The 24,847-nt window shown below is 42.7% G+C and overlaps 1 protein-coding gene across 2 annotated transcripts in view; it reads right to left on the reverse strand.

The window, feature by feature from the left end:
* itga2b (integrin, alpha 2b) overlaps positions 1-23,444 on the reverse strand; it is a 64,312-nt gene extending 40,868 nt beyond the window's left edge. For both annotated transcript variants that reach the window (XM_060901898.1, XM_060901897.1), the window contains exons 1-6: positions 23,234-23,444; positions 16,653-16,774; positions 16,324-16,421; positions 14,447-14,612; positions 11,144-11,193; positions 10,886-10,931 (exon numbers count right to left, since the gene is read on the reverse strand). In XM_060901898.1, the coding sequence (XP_060757881.1) occupies positions 10,886-10,931; positions 11,144-11,193; positions 14,447-14,612; positions 16,324-16,421; positions 16,653-16,774; positions 23,234-23,406 (655 nt within the window). In that variant the 5' untranslated portion in view covers positions 23,407-23,444. The remainder of the gene's footprint in view (positions 1-10,885; positions 10,932-11,143; positions 11,194-14,446; positions 14,613-16,323; positions 16,422-16,652; positions 16,775-23,233) is intronic.
* Between the last annotated feature and the right edge of the window lie 1,403 nt (positions 23,445-24,847).

Genomic DNA, 24,847 nt, shown 5'->3' on the forward strand with positions numbered 1-24,847 from the left:
CCTCTGATCTGGCTGATTGTTAGCAGGGTCACAAACTGTGAAATAACAGGTTCTTTTGGCCCATTAGCCTACTGTCCAATATACATGATGGTGGTGTTGGGGGGGGGGGGTATATTTTAACATTTTATATTTTAAAATTGTGGCATGGCGGCACGGTGGTGTAGTGGTTAGCGCTGTCGCCTCACAGCAAGAAGGTCCTGGGTTCGAACCCCGGGTCCGGCGAGGGCCCTTCTGTGTGGAGTTTGCATGTTCTCCCCGTGTCCGCGTGGGTTTCCTCCGGGTGCTCCGGTTTCCCCCACAGTCCAAAGACATGCAGGTTAAGTTAACTGGTGACTCTAAATTGACCGTAGGTGTGAATGTGAGTGTGAATGGTTGTCTGTGTCTATGTGTCAGCCCTGTGATGACCTGGCGACTTGTCCAGGGTGTACCCCGCCTTTCGCCCGTAGTCAGCTGGGATAGGCTCCAGCTTGCCTGCGACCCTGTAGAAGGATAAAGCGGCTAGAGATAATGAGATGAGATGAAATTGTGGCATGTTGTTTAAAAATTTATCATTATTGAAAGCAGCTCTTCGTCAGGAACCTCAGCAGTAACAGCAGAGTGTTCTGGAATAGGCACAAGCACTGACCTTGGGGAGCCAAACATAGAGCTGGGTGCCACACATTTCATTCAATGACACTTTCCCTATATTTTACTTATTTTGACTGAGAAATGTTTTATTGACAATGTTGATAACCCTTCACTTTTAATCCAGGTCTGTAGTGTGAAATGTTCTCGACTGTGTTTTTGTTTAAAAATGTTTTCCAAATTGTAGCTGTGTTTAATTCATATCCAGAAAAATATATATTCCAATATAATATACTCAGCATAAACATTTTAAATAGATTCTATATTTTTGGTCCATCCATGACATATTACTAAAGTAGCCTATTTACTGTTGTTGATGTGGGTCACCACCATATCAATATTATTTAAAAGAAAATTCTGCCCTCCTTTCTTTTTCTAGAAAATGTTCAGTTACCCTGTCATACCGGGTGGGAGTCTTCTCTAGACACTTCACTAACTTCCTCTCAATTGCAAGTAGAGCAAGGTTGCTGAGTCGACTTTGACCCATGGTGTTTCGGCTGTATGACTTCACCCGTTTCAAGCAGGAGAAGCTCCTCTCTATGCCTGCCGACGTAACCCCAATTGTTGCCACTAATGTCAACAGCTTGTACAGCTCAGGCATTGCACAATCCAGCCCCATGTCTTTAAGATGACTGGAACTGTGTTTCAACTACAGAATCATATTTGGATAACGTCGCTATGAACTCTCTGTAATTGCCCTTATTCGCAGATTCACTGCTCTCATCATGCCCTCTGAAGGACAGCTCTTGACGGCCGAGCAGTGAAGTGACATCGATAAGCCGGTTTAAGAATGCCCTGTTCTTTTGTACAACTTCATTGTGCTTCGCGACCTGGATCTGAACACCCTCATTCACGGCATGCTCAACTCTGACTCTGCCGAGACAGCTTAGGCGGGCGCATGCATTCACATGCTCATTGCTGATCTCGTGTCTTTTATATGCCCTTGTGAAATTGTGCAGGTCATCAAAGCCCACGTTTGACCAAATCACGGATCCGGGTTTAATCAAGAGGCATGGCCAACAATACATTTTCCTCGTCACTGAACTTGCTGTTAGCCAATTCACTTTCTCATACCAGGAGAGCTGAAAGGAACGAGTATTATTCCCTACCTTTTTCACCAAGTCAGTTTGAGGCGTTGGTCTACCCTGCTCTTTAATTTTAATTTTTTCCTCGAAAGGAAGACTGGCAAATGGCTTCGCCAAAATTAAATCAGCAATGCTTGGCATCCGTGCGCAGCTTTCTTGCTAGCTGACTAGCCCCCTCAAGTTCAAGTTCAGTCACTCAAATAAACGAAATTTCTGGAACTAAGATAGCAAACTTATCAACACTATATTTACACTTTATTTACAATGAAAATATATACAAACTAAAAAAGCTGGTAGAAACCGTATGTAATCGAAATGTAAGCTGATCTCTTACAATACACCACAGCACTTGCGAATCCACATGGGACTGAACTGAAATTCACCGCTGCCTGTCTATATTTGAAATGAGCTGTCAATCAAAGAAAATATCCGGCCGCTTTCACCAATCACCAGTCTCCTCGTGGAAAGCTTTGCCATGTCCCTCTCATTGCCTCCCACTGTGAGGCTGGGAGTCCGTGGGAGTCCGTGGGCGGGTGTTTTCGAAGTATTTGTCCAATAATCGTCTTGCATTTTGATATTGAAAGCGCATAGCTCCCAAATGCCATTGAAGTCCACTGAGGCTGGGCTGCATCGCGCTGTCACGAGGGGGAAAACTCACGCACACATTAGGCGAACTGGGGAAAGTTATAACGGAATGATTTCACACTGTAGTTGGGTTGAGCACATATATTTCTATGATTCTGGATCTGAAATAGCAATGTTATAAGGTTGGCTATAACATAAGCCTAGCGCAATTCATCCTACATGATGTTTGTCATTTTTAGAGGAGGCTGAGCCTCCCTCGTTGTCTTAGAGCAACAATCGCCCGTGATATATATATATATATATATATATATATATATATATATATATATATATATTTGTGTGTGTGTGTGTGTGTGTGTGTGTGTGTGTGCGTGTGTATTTCTTCTTATCAGTGCAATCTGTGTACATACAGAACCAAAAAAATTCTGTTCGTACTATTTTGAGTGCAATCCGCATACATATAGAACCATACAATAGATTTCTGTTTATATTCTGTTTATACCATTTTACCAGTGCAACTCTGTATACTTTACTAATTATTTTTATACTTCATTTGTCTCCCCCCTTTTTTCTCTTCTTCTTTCTTTCTATAACTCATAATGAGTCAACAGCACCTTCAATTTCGTTGTACCTTTGGAAAAGTGACAATGACAATACAGACTTATCTTATCTTATCTTATCTTATCTTATCTTATCTTATCTTATCTTATCTTATCTTAACTAGTCATGTGTAAAAGTAATCATGGACTAAAACTAGTATAACCATCACCAGCCAATCAAGAACTCTATTCTACATAAACAGGAAACACTACATCTGTGATCAAACTACAGGGAGGCTTTTAGAATTGGTCTTTCACAGGTCTGTCTCTCAAGTTAACCATATTATCCATCCATCCATCCATCCATCCATTATACCACTTATCCATCAGGGTTGCGGGGGAAACTGGAAGCAGTCCTAGCAGAGTTTGGGTGGGGTACACCCTGTGCAGGTCACCAATCTTTTGCAGGGCTAAAACAGAGATGAATAACCATTCACACTTTTGGGCAATTTAGAATAACCAGATGATCTAACCCACGTCTTTGGATTGTGTTAGGAAACCCACAGTTAGCCATCCATCCATAACCGCTTATCCTGTTCTACAGGGTCGCAGGCAAGCTGGAGCCTATCCCAGCTGACTATGGATGAGAGGCAGGGTACACCCTGGACAAGTCGCCAGGTCATCGCAGGGCTGACACAGAGACAAACAACCATTCACACTCACACCTACGGTCAATTTAGAACCACCAATTAGCCTAACCTGCATGTCTTTGGACTGTGGGGGAAACCGGAGCACACCCACGCGGAAACGGGGAGAACATGCAAACTCCGCACAGAAAGGCCCTCGCCGGCCACGGGGCTCGAACCCGGACCTTCTTGCTGTGAGGCGACAGCGCTAACCACTACACCACCGTGCCACCCCAGTTATAGTCTAGTCGTGATTTCATGAACCCGGAAATGTTGAGTACCCTAAAGTTTTATTGCAGAAATATCATCTATAGGCCTAATGGATAGAATTTAGCTTGGTTGCCCAAAGTTGCACTTTGAGCAATTTGCATAATTTGCATAAATAGGTGATTAAACTGAGATTATTACAGGTGAATAGGCTAAAAAAAAAAAAGTAATAGATATCACCATCAATCTTTCTCAGTTGATTACTTATGCTAACATGAGAAAAAATGTATGGCATGTTTTTGTAATTTAATTTGTTTAAATATGCAAATGAGGCCATAAACCATCAAATATGCACTCATTTGCATACACACAAAATCATATTCATTGATGAAGCCAGAGTCAAAATAATTTTACTTAGGGTAAAAATGTATACTTGGGGGTATGAGTTGGTGAAAAACATTTAAGGAATCTGATCAGGTGGCAGTGTTTGGACTACTGTATGGAAAGATTAAGGAGTGTTCCATGCAGAACAAGTATCCAGCATGCACAAACACACCCAAACTAACCCAAAAGAACAATAACACAATAACTATGTACATGAACTGCAAATGTGCAAACAAACTGTAAAATAACTATATATAGTATGCATGAACAACCACACCATCCCACTTAATAGCCTTCACCATCTTCATAATTTGTTTCTTCATTCTCTTCAGTCTCATCATCTTCATCTGTATGAACTGTGAATGGGTTGCAGCAGCCGACCTCATCCCCTTCACACTTGCAGTATTCAGTGCAACTGATACTTGCAGCATGGCAGCTACAGTTTCCTTTACTACAGGCCTTCAATGTGCTGCAGCTATAGCTGGTGACATCAAGCAGCTGTACTGGAGCCACTGCCTGGATGGCAAGAGCAGCCATGATAACCTTTCCACCAACCTCCCATCCAAACTTAGCTACATGCCTGGATGGCATGCTTCTACAGGTGGCTCTCTCTGACCTGCAGCCTTCCACAACATGACCTGAAGATGAGCACGCAGTATGTGTAGCATCAGGTTGGCATCAGTAGGAGGAAGCTTTTTAAGTTTAGGAGGCTTTTTGCTGCGACTGTAAATCTGGTAACGAGTGCTATTCATCGACTTGGCCTTCTTCTGCCCATACAGTGCGACAAAGAACTCAGTCCCAACATCTTTTAGGGCACTGTGAGTAGCATCAGGTTCACCAAGCACTGTATTGAGACCAGGGATAGAATTCCCTAGGAGTACTTTCAGGGCAGATGTCTTGCCCTTTCCACAGGGATAGGAAGCAGTGTCGCATCCCGATAGTGCATGCATCCCCAGGAGACCTTGACACCTGTCACCCAATTCTCTGACAGTGGCATTTATATCCAGGATGGTGCCATTCCACTTCTCCATCTGCACTGTTGATTTGGCATTGGCCTTCCAAGCCCAGTACACCAACAGAACAAATACATCAGTGTCATCACTCAGGATACGTATTATTGGAGCCCCTGCTTCAGCTGCATGGAGCATGTAGCTAACTAGGGTGATGTCAGCCTCTTCATGCTTCACAATGCAGTCTGTGTCATTCACAAACAAGATGTTATTAGTGGTGAGGTCAAAAGTGCACAGAAGGCGTGATAGCTGGGCTTTGGTTGATGTGCTCTTCATCACAGCTTCTCGACAAGGAAGTGGTGTGTTGATTGTCAGCTTATAATCAGTTGCACCAATTCCTCCTTGCCTTCTCCTCTCATGATCCTTGGCACTGGGTTCATCATTGTACCGGTCAAAGATGATGAGGGTCTCATTAACTCCGGCTACAGTATAGGCATTTGAGAGGCGTGTATTGATGCTTGAGGCAATGTCCTTAATCGTACCTGCCGCTGGCCAGACAATGTGATATAGCAATTGACTTCCATCAACTAAAACAACATTGGGAAGTGAAGCATTCTCATGAGGCACTCCCAATTTTCGGACAAGGACAGACTTGTCACCCTTCCTTAGGCAGCCAAATTCATCAATGAGTGATGGTGGAACTGGACTGAGCTCATGATCAAAAACATCTTTCAACTCTATGCCTCGCTGCTGCCCCACAACTAAAAGTCGAGCAAACAGGGCCTCCATGTCATAGACGGGCTGGCCTTTCACAGTCAATGCTTTTTTCATCACCTCCATGGTTGTGATTTTCTTACCAATGGAGCTATGGAAGCCTTCAGGAAGGGAATTTGCAAAATCTTTGCTCTGCTGTTCACCAATCTGAAGAGCATTCTGCACATTCACTGAACCTGGTGCCACTTGGCCATTCACAATGTTGTAGAGACTTTGCTGATTCTCTTTTAAGGGATGAGAATGTTGCTGGAACTCCTCCATGATTTTATTGCGATCTCCTTGATCAAGCTGTCGTCTCCTCTCACCTTCCTCCTTGTGTGTCTTAGTCTGTTTTACATCTCCATGAACATTTTCCTCCTTTGGATTTTCCTGGTTCACATACATGTCCTCCACTGTCTGAGAAAGGTGGGAACAAATGGGATAGGAATTGATACACACTGCAACTTGGACCTCATTGGTTGAGATGCCTTTCAGTCCTCCTTGTCCTTTCCCTTGTTTAATATAGGTCTGCTCACCAAACTGGTCAGCAGGGACAGCAGTTCCACCATCGGAATGGCGACAGACATGAGCTCCTGCTAAGAGGTCCTCCTTAGCATCATGTGGAAGGTTCTGCACCATCCTTAGGTACCAAGTGATATACCGGCCATAATTATGGTGTCCAGAAGCAAAGAAGTATGGTATCATCTGCCTGAGACAGTGCTGCTGTAGGAGGAAGTCTCCCTGTCTCTCTGCACAAACAAAATTAAGTGCGATGAAGGTGGGACGAATCAGGCAGTCCACCCAAAGCTTGCCTGTAGGGTGTTCACATGCCTTGTCCAGATATTCTGTAATGGCAGCATCAGTCTGTGGTTCCTCTTGCAGAAGGTCTTGGAGGAGAACCGCCAAGAGCATCCAATATGCACGCAGTGCATTTGTCCAGGATTTTCCATTGACAATGTTTGCAATGCCACCAAATGCCACAGTAAGCAGTTGTTCCATGCCAGAACCCTTCATCAAGAATCCAATGCAGCCAAGAAATGACATCAGAGTGTGCATCATTCCAGGATGGATGATGACAGACTTCCATCTCATTGGGTTACCCCATTGGATTTGACATGCCACAATATACAGCTGAAGATCCATTGTGATGTGTGCATATTTCATGCCAAAGCTCTTCAATGATCTTTCAAGGTAGACTAGAGTTGTGAGCACAGTATCAGGGTGTGAAGGTGGAGAATCGATAAGGGGCCCAAACACTGCAATTGTTTTAGGCTTGGTGGTAGTTTGTGATTTCCTGTCTTCATATGTGTTATAGCCTGCCCAATCCACTGGATTTAAGTGGGAGAAGAGCTGTAATAGCCAAGCAGCATCTCTTTCCTTTGCTTGTGTCAAGCTGGTGGAAACCTGGCGCATTTCTTCCGGACTAGGACTTTTCACAGGAAGAGCTGGTGGTTTCAACTTAGGGGGGCCAGAATAATGCTCCAATTGAAGAGACTGATGAGTGACCCGTAAAGACCTTTCCTCAGTCCACCTTAACCTTGGGATCTTAAGTTGCATCACTCCAATGTTGCCAGTCATAATGGTGCCAGGTGCAGGATGTTGTGTGAACTCCGAAACCATTGCATGTGTACTCTTCATTCCATTCGGAGTTGTAATATAGAGGTCATAGTTGTCTGCCCAGCTGAATATGGGGCCCAACTCAGTTGTCAAACCAAGACTTTTGTGATACTCAGCTGGGTCCTTTGTTACAAACTGAGCTGCAGATTTTCGGAACCGAAGAACCTCATCATATTTGGTGACAAAGCCATGATCATTGAGGGACTCTATCAGCTCACGGCTACCATATTTATGGTGGAGCTTCACAGCAAGTCCTAATGTTGTTTGATTGTGTTTGCCACTGATGTGCTGCTGGATGGACTGTGTGAGACAGAGTGAAGCCTTGGTTGTTGATCCCCCAGAAACCAGTTTTGAAACAAATGAGAGTAACGTAGCACTTGTGTCCTTTATGATCTTTGCAAAGGAGAAGTCACTCAGATCGTAATCTTTTGGCTTACGTATACTGGCCACCTCTAACTTGATCCTCCTGATGAGCCTGTCCAGTTCATCTTCATCATCAATGTTTGACCGCTTCACCATTTTCAATGTTTTAGCTAAGTAGTTTTTGAAACCAACTACTGTATCACAGCCCTCCACATTCAACACTACAATGTCTTTACCAAAATAGTCAGATAAGTTTGCGAACATTTGCTTCCGAGTCAGTGTACCTGAGTTTGCAATGTATATTTCATACAGCTCAGTCATGGTCCACATCTCTTGTGTTTTCCCCTTCATTTCCTCAACCACAAATCTCAAAGCTTCATCGATTGCTGGCCTACATGACACAGAATTGACAGAATTTAGTGGAATTTTGCGGAAATTGTCATAGCAGCTTTTGTGGTCCTGAGCATCGCTGGCATGCAAATCTCCTCGTACACCTGCTAATCTTAGAGACAATGCCGTTGCCCAGGCATCTTGCCGCTCATCACATATGTCTTCCAACACCTCTTTGAATGTTCTTTTTCCTTTCCCCCATCAACTGTTCGGCACTGAATCACGTGCTTCCAACGCTCAGGGTTCTTTGGATCCTTAGGCATGCATTCATTTCCACACAACAGACAGTCTCTTTTAAATTCAAATGGTTGAGTCTGTGATTTGAGTGGCCTATGACCAGGATTAATTGACACAGAACCCTTCCTCTTCTTCACATGACTGTGCCTTGATCTGGAGGTGTAATTGCAGTAGCAGGTTTTATGTGCTAAAATGGAAACAGTTTCCCCCTCAGAGGCAACACGGGACGCTAAAATTGTGTGTAGGTCGTCTCCGTTCTCTTTGCTTCGAGAGATAATTGTGTTGATGGCTGAGCTTTTGAAAATTTGACATTGACCTTTGCCATTACATTGCGTGAAGAAGCAGTGTACTGTTTTGCTGTCCATACTGACCATGAATGAGGGAACGGGTCAAAAACAAGTCGTTAATATTGTTTGAGTCTGATTCTAGGTGTTATACCAACAAAATATGACCTTGCATCAGGGAAGTTAAAGATACTGCATGAATGACATTCATATTATCCATACAAGCAAATGATAAACAATTGCTTGCACTTTAATGAAACACTTACAGTATCCACTACAGTATATCTGGTAAGGCATTAATTTAGATTTTCCAACATACTGTAGATTCTTTACACTTAGATTACTTTATCCAGTCCAGATGGAATTGTCGATGTTAGGGGTATAGTCATTCACCATGGGAGAGAAAAGTGATCAAGTAGAGAGTCAAGTAGCAAGTGAATGTGTCAGTGTCAGAACTAAATATTTTACTGTCAAGTAAAAGCTAATTATGTAATACCATAGAACAATAACTAAGTAAAAGTTAAATGTGTAATACCATAGCAGAAAATCAGGATTGAGAGTCTGGAGAGGTCAGTGAAATGAGACTTTTATTCTCTTTCTCAGCCCAGTCTCAGTTTTTAACATTTAATTAATGTCCTGAATTTGACAAGTCAGAGCTTTATTTTCCACTAGCAAGATCTAGGTGGATGCATGTGTATGGATGCTTATGATGACTAACACAAGCACAGAATGTAGGCTGTGGTAAAAAGTGTAGTTGGTGAACTGTGTTCTTCACAGATGTCTGGGAAAGTGGAGCTGAATTGTCAGAATCCTTTTTCTGGCGACTTTCGGCAGTTCTCTTGGTCTGACTTAGTCTTTATGGCTGTCTACTACTACTACTACTGTCTACTAGATTCCTCAGAAGGTTTTCACCAACTCAGACCCCCCAAGTACACATATTTACCCTTAGAAACCTTTTTTGACCCTGGCTTTATCAAACAAATTTAGTTTTGTTTGTATGCTAATTAGCATATTTTTGTTGATTTATGGCCTCATCTCATCTCATCTCATCTCATCTCATCTCATTATCTCTAGCCGCTTTATCCTTCTACAGGGTCGCAGGCAAGCTGGAGCCTATCCCAGCTGACTACGGGCGAAAGGCGGGGTACACCCTGGACAAGTTGCCAGGTCATCACAGGGCTGACACATAGACACAGACAACCATTCACACTCACACCTACGGTCAATTTAGAGTCACCAGTTAACCTAACCTGCATGTCTTTGGACTGTGGGGGAAACTGGAGCACCCGGAGGAAACCCACGCAGACACGGGGAGAACATGCAAACTCCACACAGAAAGGCCCTCGCCGGCCCTGGGGCTCGAACCCAGGACCTTCTTGCTGTGAGGCGACAGCGCTAACCACTACACCACCGTGCCGCCTGATTTATGGCCTCATTTACATATTTAAACATCAAATTACAAAAACATGCAATACATTTTTTTTCTCATCTTAATATGAGTAATCAACTGAGAGAGTTTCATGGTGATATCTATTATTTAATTTTTTTTTGCCTATTCACCTGTAATAATCTCACATTAATCACCTATTTATGCTAATTATGCAAATTGCTCAAAGTGCAACTTTGGGCAACCAAGCTAAATTCCATCCAATAGGCCTATAGATGACATTTATGCAATAAAACTTTAGGGTACTCAACATTTCTGGGTTTACTATTGGGCCTATGGGGATCACAACTAGACTATTAGCTATATTAACAAAATCTAAATAGATTGTGCTTTACTGACTCAAATTATCCATCTCATATTTCAGCAAGGTGGCCATTTCTGGCGATCACAACCCACAAGTATACATCTCACATAAAGAAATACTTATAGTCCTCACAAAATGAAAACAAAACACATTACATTTTGGTTTGGTTTGGTTTGGTTTAAGGTTGATGTTGCACATATGATGGTGTTTTTAAGTTCTAAGATTAAAGGAGGCTGAAACTATGCTACTTGGTGCGACTGTTAATTTTTTAGTAGTCTGTAAGGTCAAATATCGTGGGCATTTACATTTAAACTAGGCTACAATGGAGCTCATGTTCTACTGGTACAGCCAACTGCAGATGACTATTTGCACAAATTAGGCTCACATCATCCATAATTCCTACCTCTGAAACATATTTTTTTGTTTTTACCTTGGAAGAAAAAGCCTCCAGGAGCACCAAGAACCACTGTACCATCCTAAAGCAGCAAAAAAGAGGAAAGTCATATTGAATCTTGGATTTTACATTGCCATGTACTTTCATAAATCCATCAAACTTGAACTGTAGTAGAAATTGGAAAAAAAAATTTAACTAATGCTAGCAAGGAACTGAAAAGCTTTCACCAGTTCTTAAAAGTATTCAGACCCAGTGTTTTTCCAGAAAATCAACGTATGTAAATAGGATTTGTACCTCACTGATGTCCGAGCTAAATCCTGCTTCACAGTAGCGCCTGTCTTGATCTGAGAAAAAGAAAAGAAGGAACAAGTCAGTCTCATGGATTAAAGCAAAAAAAAATTATTTGACTGAAAATTTACGGGGGGGGGGCAGATTATAGGTGGATTTCGATGAAATTCTATGGGGGGGGGGTTATGGGTGGATTTCGATGAAATTCTGAGAATGGTTAACTTAGAACTGATAACTTTATTATCAATTAATTAATGGATTAATATATTCAATTTATTGCACTTTCTTTCCATTGCTTCCGTATATTATTTTTTTGTGGCAAACCACACAAATGCAAGCGCCTGGAATGTTTAGTTTTTTGCACCATGAACTAAATGGCTTTCCGTCTTCACCTATTTCGTACAGCCAAGCTCACCTCCACTTGTTTTTTACACCTTTATCGATGGCAGACACATCAGTGCCTTCTTTCATATAAAGCGCATCCATGCTGCCGAAACTGAAAGCAGAACAACATGCTCCTCTATGCTCGACGTCAATATAGAAAAAAGTTTGGATCTTCGCTTACATTAAAATTAAAATTATAATTTGACCTTACTTTGTGTTGAATACGACTTCAAAAACAATTCAAGATTTTATTAAGAGAAATATTGTGGCCAACACGAGTGTTAAGTTACCTAAAAGATCACGTGAAGTTGGCTGCTATCTACTTTGCGTTCGTTCTCATTTTCCTCCATCATTTCATAGGCCAGAAACGGATGTTTTGACGTAATTTAACTTAGTAGGCTATGATTATTATTTAACCGTAGTCTTCTAGACATTTTGACTGTTTGGGGCATTGAACGCTGGTGTATGATTTTCAGGGAATAAAGTTTAGCGCATGTCGGAACATCATTGCACTCGCAGCCTCCAACTCCTCAAACGTCCTTTAAATTGTGATATAACGTAGGCTATAAGGCACGGTTCTAACATACCTTACACATTGGCCTAACGAAAATAATAATTGTTGGGGCGTCTGCTGATTTGTTAGCTATAAATTTAGGTCTAATTACTTCTGACAGTCTGCAAGCATTGCACCGTCGGGTCTTCAAGTCAGGCTGAAGCAGAGGAGCGGGCTTTCCGGGGTTTATTTTTTCATTTTTTTTTTAACATGCTCTATTTCTACAAGCCCGATTCCAAAAAAGTTGGGACAAAGTACAAATTGTAAATAAAAACGGAATGCAATAATTTACAAACCTCAAAAACTGATATTGTATTCACAATAGAACATAGACAACATATCAAATGTCGAAAGTGAGACATTTTGAAATTTCATGCCAAATATTGGCTCATTTGAAATTTCATGACAGCAACACATCTCAAAAAAGTTGGGACAGGGGCAATAAGAGGCTGGAAAAGTTAAAGGTACAAAAAAGGAACAGCTGGAGGACCAAATTGCAACTCATTAGGTCAATTGGCAATAGGTCATTAACATGACTGGGTATAAAAAGAGCATCTTCGAGTGGCAGCGGCTCTCAGAAGTAAAGATGGGAAGAGGATCACCAATCCCCCTAATTCTGCGCCGACAAATAGTGGAGCAATATCAGAAAGGAGTTCGACAGTGTAAAATTGCAAAGAGTTTGAACATATCATCATCTACAGTGCATAATATCATCAAAAGATTCAGAGAATCTGGAAGAATCTCTGTGCATAAGGGTCAAGGCCGGAAAACCATACTGGGTGCCCGTGATCTTCGGGCCCTTAGATGGCACTGCATCGCATACAGGCATGCTTCTGTATTGGAAATCACAAAATGGGCTCAGGAGTATTTCCAGAGAACATTATCTGTGAACACAATTCACCGTGCCATCCGCCATTGCCAGCTAAAACTCTATAGTTCAAAGAAGAAGCCGTATCTAAACATGATCCAGAAGCGCAGACGTCTTCTCTGGGCCAAGGCTCATTTAAAATGGACTGTGGCAAAGTGGAAAACTGTTCTGTGGTCAGACGAATCAAAATGTGAAGTTCTTTATGGAACTCAGGGACGCCGTGTCATTCGGACTAAAGAGGAGAAGGACGACCCAAGTTGTTATCAGCACTCAGTTCAGAAGCCTGCATCTCTGATGGTATGGGGTTGCATTAGTGCGTGTGGCATGGGCAGCTTACACATCTGGAAAGACACCATCAATGCTGAAAGGTATATCCAGGTTCTAGAGCAACATATGCTCCCATCCAGACAACGTCTCTTTCAGGGAAGACCTTGCATTTTCCAACATGACAATGCCAAACCACATACTGCATCAATTACAGCATCATGGCTGCGTAGAAGAAGGGTCCGGGTACTGAACTGGCCAGCCTGCAGTCCAGATCTTTCACCCATAGAAAACATTTGGCGCATCATAAAACAGAAGATACGATAAAAAAGACCTAAGACAGTTGAGCAACTAGAATCCTACATTAGACAAGAATGGGTTAACATTCCTATCCCTAAACTTGAGCAACTTGTCTCCTCAGTCCCCAGACGTTTACAGACTGTTGTAAAGAGAAAAGGGGATGTCTCACAGTGGTAAACATGGCCTTGTCCCAACTTTTTTGAGATGTGTTGTTGTCATGAAATTTAAAATCACCTAATTTTTCTCTTTAAATGATACATTTTCTCAGTTTAAACATTTGATATGTCATCTATGTTCTATTCTGAATAAAATATGGAATTTTGAAACTTCCACATCATTGCATTCCGTTTTTATTTACAATTTGTACTTTGTCCCAACTTTTTTGGAATCGGGGTTGTACGTATATGTCCAGGTTTGAACTAAGTCATTTTGGCAAGATTTAATTTAATACAAAATAGAAATGGTCAGACACAAGCATGCCAAGCACATGGGAATGTATTTTGCCAATTTTGACAGCGCATGTTTTTTTAATGCCGCACCGTAGACAGCGAACGTTTAAACATGATCAAACATAGGAAATGAACGACACAAAGCATGGCTCAAAAACAAAAAAGTTAAATAAACCCTGCTGATAGTTGATGGTGTTGCAACACATCAGTGTTATAACCCAATCTCTACCCAACCACCCGTCATTTTAATTCTCCTCGGATCAGCACCGACCTCACATTTGGCCTTGGGAGAGTTCAGTTGACGGAAATCCGTCACACGATGGAAAACTTTAATCCATGCAGTCTTCTTGCAAATATGGAATGGAGAATGTTAAATAGTTTGTGATTCGTGTTATGCAATCAAGGGCCTCAGTGGTTAGCATGTGGTTCTATGAAAATAAATGACAGAGTGGTAGCCCAATAATATTGGTCTGATCTAAACATGTCCTTACAGCCGCTTCTTGCTTGGTAAGTAGCCTCCAAGTCATATCTCCTACAGGGGGCATAGTTTGCTATCTCTCCAGTTCGCACGTTTAGTAGCTGACAGTTCCCCACTGGTGTGTTCATGGCCTCATCATTGTTGTCAATCACATTCCAGTGGAATAATGGAGCACAAGCCTTTTTGGGGAGAAAAAAAAACAAAAACACCTACAGATTATTGATATAAGGTTCAGTATATACACTGTATGGCTAAAAACCCTCTGGACACGTGAGACCCATATGTAGGTCTTCCCCAAACTGTTGATACAAAATTGGACTCACACAATTGTATAGGGTGTATGTCTATGCTGTAGCATTACAATTTTCCTTCATTGGAACTAAGAGGCCCAAACCTGCTCCAACATGACAATGCCAGTGTGCATAAAGCCAGCTCCATGAAGACATGGTTTGAGAAAGTTTGGCACCAGGCATCCACAAACCTTTGGCCATGTAGCGTATTGAGTAACACTGGAGTGTATTCAGAGTCAGTGACAAAGTGAAACTTAGGCAGGAATACAAATACAAAAGTGACTCAACCAGTCACAAAAACAATCATGCATTATTCTGATTATCTCATCTCATTATCTCTAGCCACTTTATCCTGTTCTACAGGGTCGCAGGCAAGCTGGAGCCTATCCCAGCTGACTACAGGCGAAAGGCGGGGTACACCCTGGACAAGTCGCCAGGTCATCACAGGGCTGACACATAGACCCAGACAACCATTCACACTCACATTCACACCTACGGTCAATTTAGAGTCACCAGTTAACCTAACCTGCATGTCTTTGGACTGTGGGGGAAACCGGAGCACCTGGAGGAAACCCACGCGGACACGGGGAGAACATGCAAACTCCGCACAGAAAGGCCCTCGTCGGCCACGGGGATCGAACCCGGACCTTCTTGCTGTGAGGCGACAGCGCTAACCACTACACCACCGTGCTGTTTCTTTTTAATTGTTAAAATCAGCTTAATTTCAGGGTCAGAATCATGTGTAACTGAGAAACATCTTTATAAACTCTGTAGAGCGATTTTGGTATTAACTTATTGTAGCTGATCTCTGAATACATCCCAGGATTTGGTTATTGTATTAAGATACTTTATCTCATCTCATCTCATTATCTCTAGCCGCTTTATCCTTCTACAGGGTCACAGGCAAGCTGGAGCCTATCCCAGCTGACTACGGGCGAAAGGCGGGGTACACCCTGGACAAGTCGCCAGGTCATCACAGGGCTGACACATAGACCCAGACAACCATTCACACTCACATTCACACCTACGGTCAATTTAGAGTCACCAGTTAACCTAACCTGCATGTCTTTGGACTGTGGGGGAAACCGGAGCACCCGGAGGAAACCCACGCGGACACGGGGAGAACATGCAAACTCCGCACAGAAAGGCCCTCGCTGGCCACGGGGCTCGAACCCAGGACCTTCTTGCTGTGAGGCGACAGCGCTAACCACTATACCACTGTGCCGTTTCTTTTTAATGGTTAAAATCAGCTTAATTTCAGGGTCAGAATCATGTGTAACTGAGAAACATCTTTATAAACTCTGTAGAGCGATTTTGGTATTAACTTATTGTAGCTGATCTCTGAATACATCCCATGATTTGGTTATTGTATTAAGATACTTTATGTAAAAAAAAAAGTAAATAAAAAAAACCACCTACATTAAAATGAAAACATGTCTCTTGGAGCAAGAAAAAAAAAAAACAAAAAGAAAAAAAAAACAGTTGAATGTGCAGGACATGGGTGCTCCAGAATTGATATTGGTGAAAATTTCATCATGAGAAAAGAGAAAAAACAGAGATTAAAACCCAAAATTGCACGCTCCAAAATTTTTCTGCTCACCAGGACAAAATTGTTGTAGGTCCGCACCGTGGCTCCCAACCACTGGTTAGATTTATGGGACACGAGAAACCTTCCCAGTAATGTCATATTTACATCACCTATGAAAATCAATATAGAGGTAATACACCAGACATTATGTATTGTAAAGTGCGCATTGTCAATCAGAAAAAAAAAAAAAGTCTTTCATCTACAGATTAACACAATTATTAATGGCATATAAAATAACTCAAACCAGGGGCTTAACTGAGTTTAACTAAGGCCCTAACAAAGACAATCGTTTCTTTATGAGGTCATAAGTGATATGTTATTTCTAGAAAGCCAGAGTTGACCTGATTGGTCGAAGTTCAGTTTTTGACAGGCACGTTCGGTTGAGTTCCAGGGACAGAGGAAGACAGAACCACCACGGGAAGGCCCAACATCATCTCTTGGTGCACCCACGACAACACTTACTCTACAATGAATCACAATACGTATGTTTTATTGAAACTCCTGCACTATCAAACAGAAGGGTAGCAAATTGTACCTTTTCTTGTTGCTGGGGTGATAACATTATCCTTTGTACCTTTTAGATAGATGTACTATATGCACAGTTTTAGCTAAAAGATGCACACTAAAGATACAAAAGATGACAAGGAATGCAACAGTTTAGTACTCTTTTTTTTGAGTGTGTATAACTGCATCGAGACTTGAATTTTACAATTTCACATACATTTTTTGCGCAATATTGGTAAAATAGAATAGAATAGAATGCCTTTATTGACACTATACACATGGACAATGAGATTAAAGCATCTCCAATAACAGTGCAAACAGCGTGTAGAGAGGGAGAGAGAGGAAGGGGGGTGTAAGGGGGGGTGTAAGGGGGGTAAGGTGCACAGTCTGAGGTGTATGTGTTGTGTTACACATTATGGAGTGAGGTATTGCACATATAAAGTATTGTACAGAGACAGTCACATTATAAATTATTGCACGAGAGAGTCACATTATAAGATAAAATATTACACATTATGAATTATTGCAAGGTAAGGTAAGGTGCACAGACTTGAGGTGTATGTGCTGTGTGTAAGGTGCACAGACTTGAGGTATATGTGCTGTGTGTAAGGTGCACAGTCCTGAGCTGCATGTGTTGCGTTTCACATTATGGAGTGAGGTATTGCACATTATAAAAGTATTGCATAGAGAGTCACCTTATAAAAGTACTGCACATTTATAAATTAGTAAAATAGTAAAATAAAATAGACTATAAAGTCAGAGCATATCCGAGTTCAGGGCGGTTATGGCTTTTGGAAAGAAGCTGTTTTTGAATCGATTTGTCTTTGTCCTGATGCACCTGTAGTGCCTCCCTGAGGGCAACAGGTCGAACAGATCAAAGCCAGGGTGGGAGCTGTCCTTGATAATATTCTTAGCTCTGCTAAGGCAACGGGAGGTGTAAATGTCCATCAGGGAGGGGAGAGGGCAGCCAATGATCTTCTGTGCTGCCTTAACTACCCTCTGGAGCCTCTCCCTGTCTACAGCAGTGCAGCTGCCGTACCATACTGTAATACAGTACGTCAGCAGGCTCTCGATGGATGAGCGGTAGAAGGTCAGCAGCAGGTTGGAGCTTAAGTTGTACTTCCTGAGGACTCTCAGGAAGTGTAGCCGCTGCTGAGCCTTCTTAATGACTGCTATAATGTTTGCTGACCAGGTGATGTTGGCGGAGATGAGGACACCGAGAAACCGGAAGGTGTGGACCCTCTCCACATACACGTTGTTGATGTAGAGGGGGGCTAGGTCGGTGCTGTGTTTCCTGAAGTCAACAATGAGCTCTTTGGTTTTCTTGGTGTTCAGAGCGAGGTTATTTTCTGAACACCAGGCTGCCAACTTCAGGACCTCCTCTCTGTCGGCTGCCTCGTCTCCCTTTGAGATGAGTCTGACCACTGTGGTGTCGTCAGCAAACTTGACAATAAGGTTGTTGTTGTTGTGGGTCGGACTACAGTCGTGGGTGTAGAGGCAGTACAGGAGGGGGCTCAGCACACAGCCCTGTGGAGAGCCGGTGCTCAACGTGTGGGTGGAGGAGAAGTGGGGGCCAAGTCTTACAGTCTGGGGCCGGTTAGTAAGAAAGTCCTTTAACCAGGCACATGTGAGAGGGGGGAGGCTGAGAGTGTCCAGTTTTCTAATAAGGATGTCCGGGATTATTGTATTAAAAGCTGAACTGTAATCCACAAAGAGTATGCGGATGTAGCTCTGCTGCTGCTCCAGGTGATTTAGCGCAGAGTGGAGAGCTACGGCAATGGCGTCCTCTGTGGATCTGTTTGTGCGATATGCGAACTGGTAGGGGTCGAAGTCTGGGGGGAGGTGGCTCTTGATGTGCTGAAGAACTAGTCTCTCGAAGCACTTCATGATTACCGGGGTGAGGGCCACAGGACGGTAATCATTCAGGCTGGTGACAAGAGACTTCTTCGGCACTGGGATTACTGTTGCAAATTTTAGGCAGGGCGGGATGACTGCCTGAGCCAGGGAGAGGTTAAAGATCCTGGTGAAGGTAGGGGCGAGCTGGTGGGTGCATGCTCGGAGCACCTTACCAGGTACACCATCTGGGCCAGCAGCTTTCTTGGGGTTCACTGCCAGGAGCACCCATCTGATATCGTGCTCCTGTACAGTGAAAGGAGTGGTGTAGGAACTGTGTGGTGGTGGGGGCAGGGCAGGAGCAGATGAGTGCTGCTGAGATGTTTCAAAGCGAGCAAAGAAGCAATTTAGCTCCTCTGCTAGCGGCACACTCCAGTCTCCTGTTGGCGCATCACAGTCTCTGAAGTTTGTGATGTCCTGAATGCCCTGCCACACCTCCCGTGTGTTGTTGCTGGACAGGTGGGACTCTATGCGCAGCCTGTGGTCCGCCTTGGCTTTATTTATTCCTCTTTTCAGATCAGCTCGAGCAGCTCTGTACAGAGCTCTATCACCTGACCTGAAGGCAGCATCGCGAGCCCTGAGGAGTGAGCGGACCTGGCTGGTCATCCAGGGTTTCTGGTTTGGGAAGACCCGGATGTTTTTATCCACCGTCACATTCCCGATGCAGAACTTGATATAGTCGAGCACCGTTCCTGTGAATGTCTCCAGCTCCTGGTGTTCAAATAAGTCCCAATCTGTCTGTTTAAAGCAGTCCTGTAGTTTGGAGAATGCATTGTCAGGCCAGGTTGTGATAGTCCTTGTGGTGGGCCTGGCTCTGCGTCTGAGGGGGGTGTAGGCTGGGGAGAGCAGGAGGGAAAGACGGTCTGACTGGCCGAGGTGGGGCATGGCTCTGTACGCGTGCTTGATGTTAGAATAAACATGATCCAGAGTGTTCTCCCCTCTAGTAGAACACTTAACATGTTGGTAAAACTTCGGCAGTACAGTCTTCAAGTTGGCCTTATTAAAGTTTCCTGCGATTATGTGAACACCGTCAGGGTGGGCCCGCTGCTGTTTGTTAACGGTGTTCAGCAGGAGAGAGAGCACTGTGTTTACACTGGCGTCGGGTGGAATATACACAGCCGTGACAATCACGACAGTTAGCTCAAGGCCGGCATCTTACAGACATGTACTGGAGGTCCGGGGAACAGTGTTTATCTATAATTGTTCCGTTGTTACACCAATTATCATGCACGTAAATACAGAGCCCTCCCCCTTTACTCTTACCAGAATTCTCACAGAGCCTAATCTAGGAATTTGAAAATAGGGGACAGATCCCTCACTAGTTGTAGAAACAGGGGACAGAAAATATTAACATGGGTAAAAATATCCCTCATTTGTTCCAGTTAGTGGGGACAGAAAAATAAGTAATACATTGGTAGATATTTTCAAGAGTACATCTATAAACAGAACAGTTTTATTAATAAAACTAAATACATGTAACAAACATTCATATCAGATGTTAATCTATATAATATCATAATTATGGCACTATACATATCCTTTAATACAGTGATATGAAAACCATATCAGCAAACACTTATCCACAGTTTATAGTATTGCACAAACATTATGATCAGATCTGAACTTTAAAAATGTAAAGATCTCATCTCATTATCTCTAGCCGCTTTATCCTGTTCTACAGGGTCGCAGGCAAGCTGGAGTCCCAGCTGACTACGGGCAAAAGGCGGGGTACACCCTGGACAAGTCGCCAGGTCATCACAGGGCTGACACAGACAACCATTCACACTCACACCTACAGTCAATTTAGAGCCACCAGTTAACCTAACCTGCATGTCTTTGGACTGTGGGGGAAACCGGAGCACCCGGAGGAAACCCACGCGGACAACATGCAAACTCCACACAGAAAGGCCCTCGCCGGCCACGGGGCTCGAACCCGGACCTTCTTGCTGTGAGGTGACAGCGCTAACCACTACACCACCGTGCCGCCCCAGATTAAATACATTTCATAATATTTTTAAATAAAACTTACATAATACCGAACATTATCAAACTAATTGTATATTGGCATTAGGAAAATAATATCAAATTCAAACTACAAAAACCATTATCAATCAGAATCAAATGACTTAGTATGTCTTCACACTGTCATATAATTACTCTAAGATCATATTTGTACACAAACTTATGTTAGGATGAGACAGAACGATATGCCATGTGCTTTTGGGTATTTTTAAAACACTTCACGATTGGTTGAGATACACTGTCTTCCGGTTCAGTGACCAATGATATGATAGTTCACAAAACTGTTTTACCCGCTAAATAAACCATTCGGAATACTTCGGTCCTTTCCGATATTTTCCGATTGGTGTGTAAACAACGCTATATTTACCGCAGTGCTTGCTAGCTGGTGCTGACAAATTGATACGCACAAGATTCAGTAAAACGTGACTACACACTCTCCACTTATAAATGCGCGACAAAATGAATAGATACACGATATCACTCTCATGCCCAAAAAGTGGATGTGCGACAGACAGATAAAAAACGCGTATTATCGCGTATTACGCGCCCTAGATTAGGCTCTGTCTCAGTCCTGTCCCAACGGAGCAGAGTGCGGTCTGCTAGCTGCAAGCTAGCATCGGGTATTTCCGGATGAAGCCAGGTTTCGGTGATAATTAAACACAGCAGTCCCGAACATAGCGATTTCCAGCGAGTTGTAATTCCAGATCATCCATTTTATGCACCAGGGATCTGGCATTAGAGAGATACAGGCTCGGTAGAGGTGGCTTGTGTGGTTGTTTTCTTAGCCTTAGCATAGCACCGGACCTGCAGCCCCGCTTCTGCTTCCTCTCCCTCCTCCGTCTGCGCCGCCTCCTAGACCTGACAACAATCCACGGAGAGCCCGGCGGTCTCGCTATGTCATCTGGGATGTTATGCGTGAAGAGAAAGTCGCTCGAAACAGATACCTGATGTTGGTCACCGATGGCTAAAAGTGTCTGGCGGGTGTACTGGATGTTTGCAGAACCGATGTTGCACAAACAAGCAAGAAAGAAATACAAAAACAAACAAACAAAAAAAAAGAGCACTGAAAAGGAGAGCCGTAAGCCGCTGCAACCATAAAAAATACTGTTTATCATTAATGAAATAAGCTCACATGTCACAATAGCAGCACTATGCATTTCATCCATGTACTTATTATCACCCAGGATTGCATTAAATACAAAACTTGAACATGGACAGTGATCAAGCAGTTGTCTTATTTCAATCTTACATTTAGACGTGATGATGTATGACGATTTTTTCTTTTTGCATTAAGTCAAGTCAAGTCAACTCATCTCATCTCATTATCTGTAGCCGCTTTATCCTGTTCTACAGGGTCGCAGGCAAGCTGGAGCCTATCCCAGCTGACTACGGGCGAAAGGCGGGGTACACCCTGGACAAGTCGCCAGGTCATCACAGGGCTGACACATAGACACAGACAACCATTCACACTCACATTCACACCTACGGTCAATTTAGAGTCACCAGTTAACCTAACCTGCATGTCTTTGGACTGTGGGGGAAACCGGAGCACCCGGAGGAAACCCACGCGGACACAGGGAGAACATGCAAACTCCACACAGAAAGGCCCTCGCCGGCTACAGGGCTCGAACCCGGACCTTCTTGCTGTGAGGCGACAGCGCTAACCACTACACCACCATGCCACCCATCAAGTCAACTTTATTGTCAAATATGCTATACATGCTCGACATACTGTACAGCACAGATGAAATTTCAGTCCTCTCTGACCCACGGTGCAAACAGGCAATGCAATAAATAAAAATAGAATAATTGAAAAAAACAAACAAACAAACAAACAAACAATATAAACAGTATAAACACTCTAGACAGGAACTAGACATAGACTAAACACTCAAGCAATATAAACAGTATAAATAACAGTATAAACACTAGATAAGAAGAACTAGACATAGACTAAACACCAAACTTTATATTTGTGTAAAAGTTTAATAAGGTCCATGTTTGTATTGCATTAACATTACCCATGTTTTGGCTATTGCTACTATCCAGTCGAATCCAGAAGTATTAGCACCCTTCCTAAAAACTAAATCAAGTCAAGTCAATTTTATTGTCAAATATGCTATACATGCTCGACATACAGCACAGATGAAATATCAGTCCTCTCTGACCCATGGTGCAAACAGGCAATGCAATAAATAAAAACAGAATAAAAATAGAATAATTGAAAAAACAAACAAACAATATAAACAGTATAAACACTCTAGATAGGAACTAGACATAGACTAAACACTCAAACAATATAAACAGTATAAATAAACAGTGTAAACACTAGATAAGAACTACACACAGACTAAACACTCAGACAATATAAACAGTATAAACACTCTAGATATGCCTCCTATGAACTAGACGTAGACTAAACACTCATATATACGAGTACACACACACACATTAATGCTGACTACACAATTACAGAAACGCTATGTATAATATTTCTACTTACTGTTGGCTCCTTGCCTGAAAAAAGTCCACAGAAAAACCAAAGTAACTCCCTTCTGGCCCAGAAAATTCTGTGTAATTAGTCAGATCCAGGTTAAAGCTACTGCCCAGATGTGGGAAAACACTTGCTGTGAAACACATAGAGAGAATGAAAAGACCATAGTTTATTCCCTCCATTACAAATGCTTTCTGCTCATCACAGGAGGACTGTATTTGGGTGTATTTGCCGAATTTGTAATTTCCGGCAGAAAATAATGCTGGTGTCATTTTCCTGTCTGTCATTCTGTTTCCTGTAGTTAAGAAAGAGTCAGGAGAAAACAGTCCATGCTACTTCCCAAACCTTGATTAGGCAATGACTAGGTTGTGGGATGATAAATATATTTTAGAGAGATAGATGGAGGCATAGAGATTAAGAGCAACCTGGATCAAATAAAGATCTTATAGAGCTGTGAAGGAAGTTGAAAGCCCCTGCTGCTTGGAGATTAACCAGACAACTATATGAGAATGGTGCTTTTGGTACAGTCCCAAAAAAACAAACAGGAACTGTATCACTTCCTGGGTTCTGGAAATTCATACAGAGTGGTGTTATGTACATGAACTAGAGCGAGACACAAATACTGTAAATATGATCTCTTTTTTATGAAACACTGCAAATATAATAATTTTTCCATGATGTTTAATCCATCCATCATTCATAACCACTTATCCTGTGCAGGGTTGCAGGCAAGCTGGAGCCTTTCCGGGCTGACTATGGTTTCAGAGGCGGGGTACACCCTGGACAAGTCACCAGGTTATCGCAGGGCTGACACATAGAGACAAACAACAATTCACACTCACATTCACACCTACGGTCAATTTAGAGCCACCGATTAACCTAACCTGCATGTCTTTGGACTGTGGGGGAAACCGGAGCACCCAGAGGAAACCCACGCAGACATGGGGAGAACATGCAAACTCCACACAGAAAGGCCCCCGTCGGCCACTGGGCTTGAACCCAGGACCTTGTTGCTGTGAGGTGACGGTGCTAACCACTACACCATCATGCCATCATGTACAGTGGTGCTTGAAAATTTGTGAACCCTTTAGAATTTTCTGCATTTCTGCATAAATATGACCTAAAACATCATCAGATTTTCACACAAGTCCTAAAAGTAGATAAAGAGAACCCAGTTAAACAAATGAGACAAGAATATTATACTTGGTCATTTATTTATTGAGGAAAATGATCCAAGATTACATATCTGGAGTGGTAAAAGTATGTGAACCTCTAGGATTAGCAGTTAATTTGAAGGTGAAATTAGAGTCAGGTGTTTTCAATCTATGGGATGACAATCAGGTGTGAGTGGGCACCCTGTTTTATTTAAAGAACAGGGATCTATCAAAGTCTGATCTTCACAACGCATGTTTGTGGAAGTGTATCATGGCACGAACAAAGGAGATTTCTGAGGACCTCAGAAAAAGCGTTGTTGATGCTCATCAGGCTGGAAAAGGTTACAAAACCATCTCTAAAGAGTTTGGACTCCACCAATCCACAGTCAGACAGATTGTGTACAAATAGAGGAAATTCAAGACCATTGTTACCCTCCTCAGGAGTGGTCGACCAACAAAGATCACTCCA

The sequence above is a fragment of the Neoarius graeffei genome, chromosome 20 (assembly GCF_027579695.1).
Source record: "Neoarius graeffei isolate fNeoGra1 chromosome 20, fNeoGra1.pri, whole genome shotgun sequence".
Taxonomy (NCBI): Eukaryota; Metazoa; Chordata; class Actinopteri; order Siluriformes; family Ariidae; genus Neoarius; species Neoarius graeffei.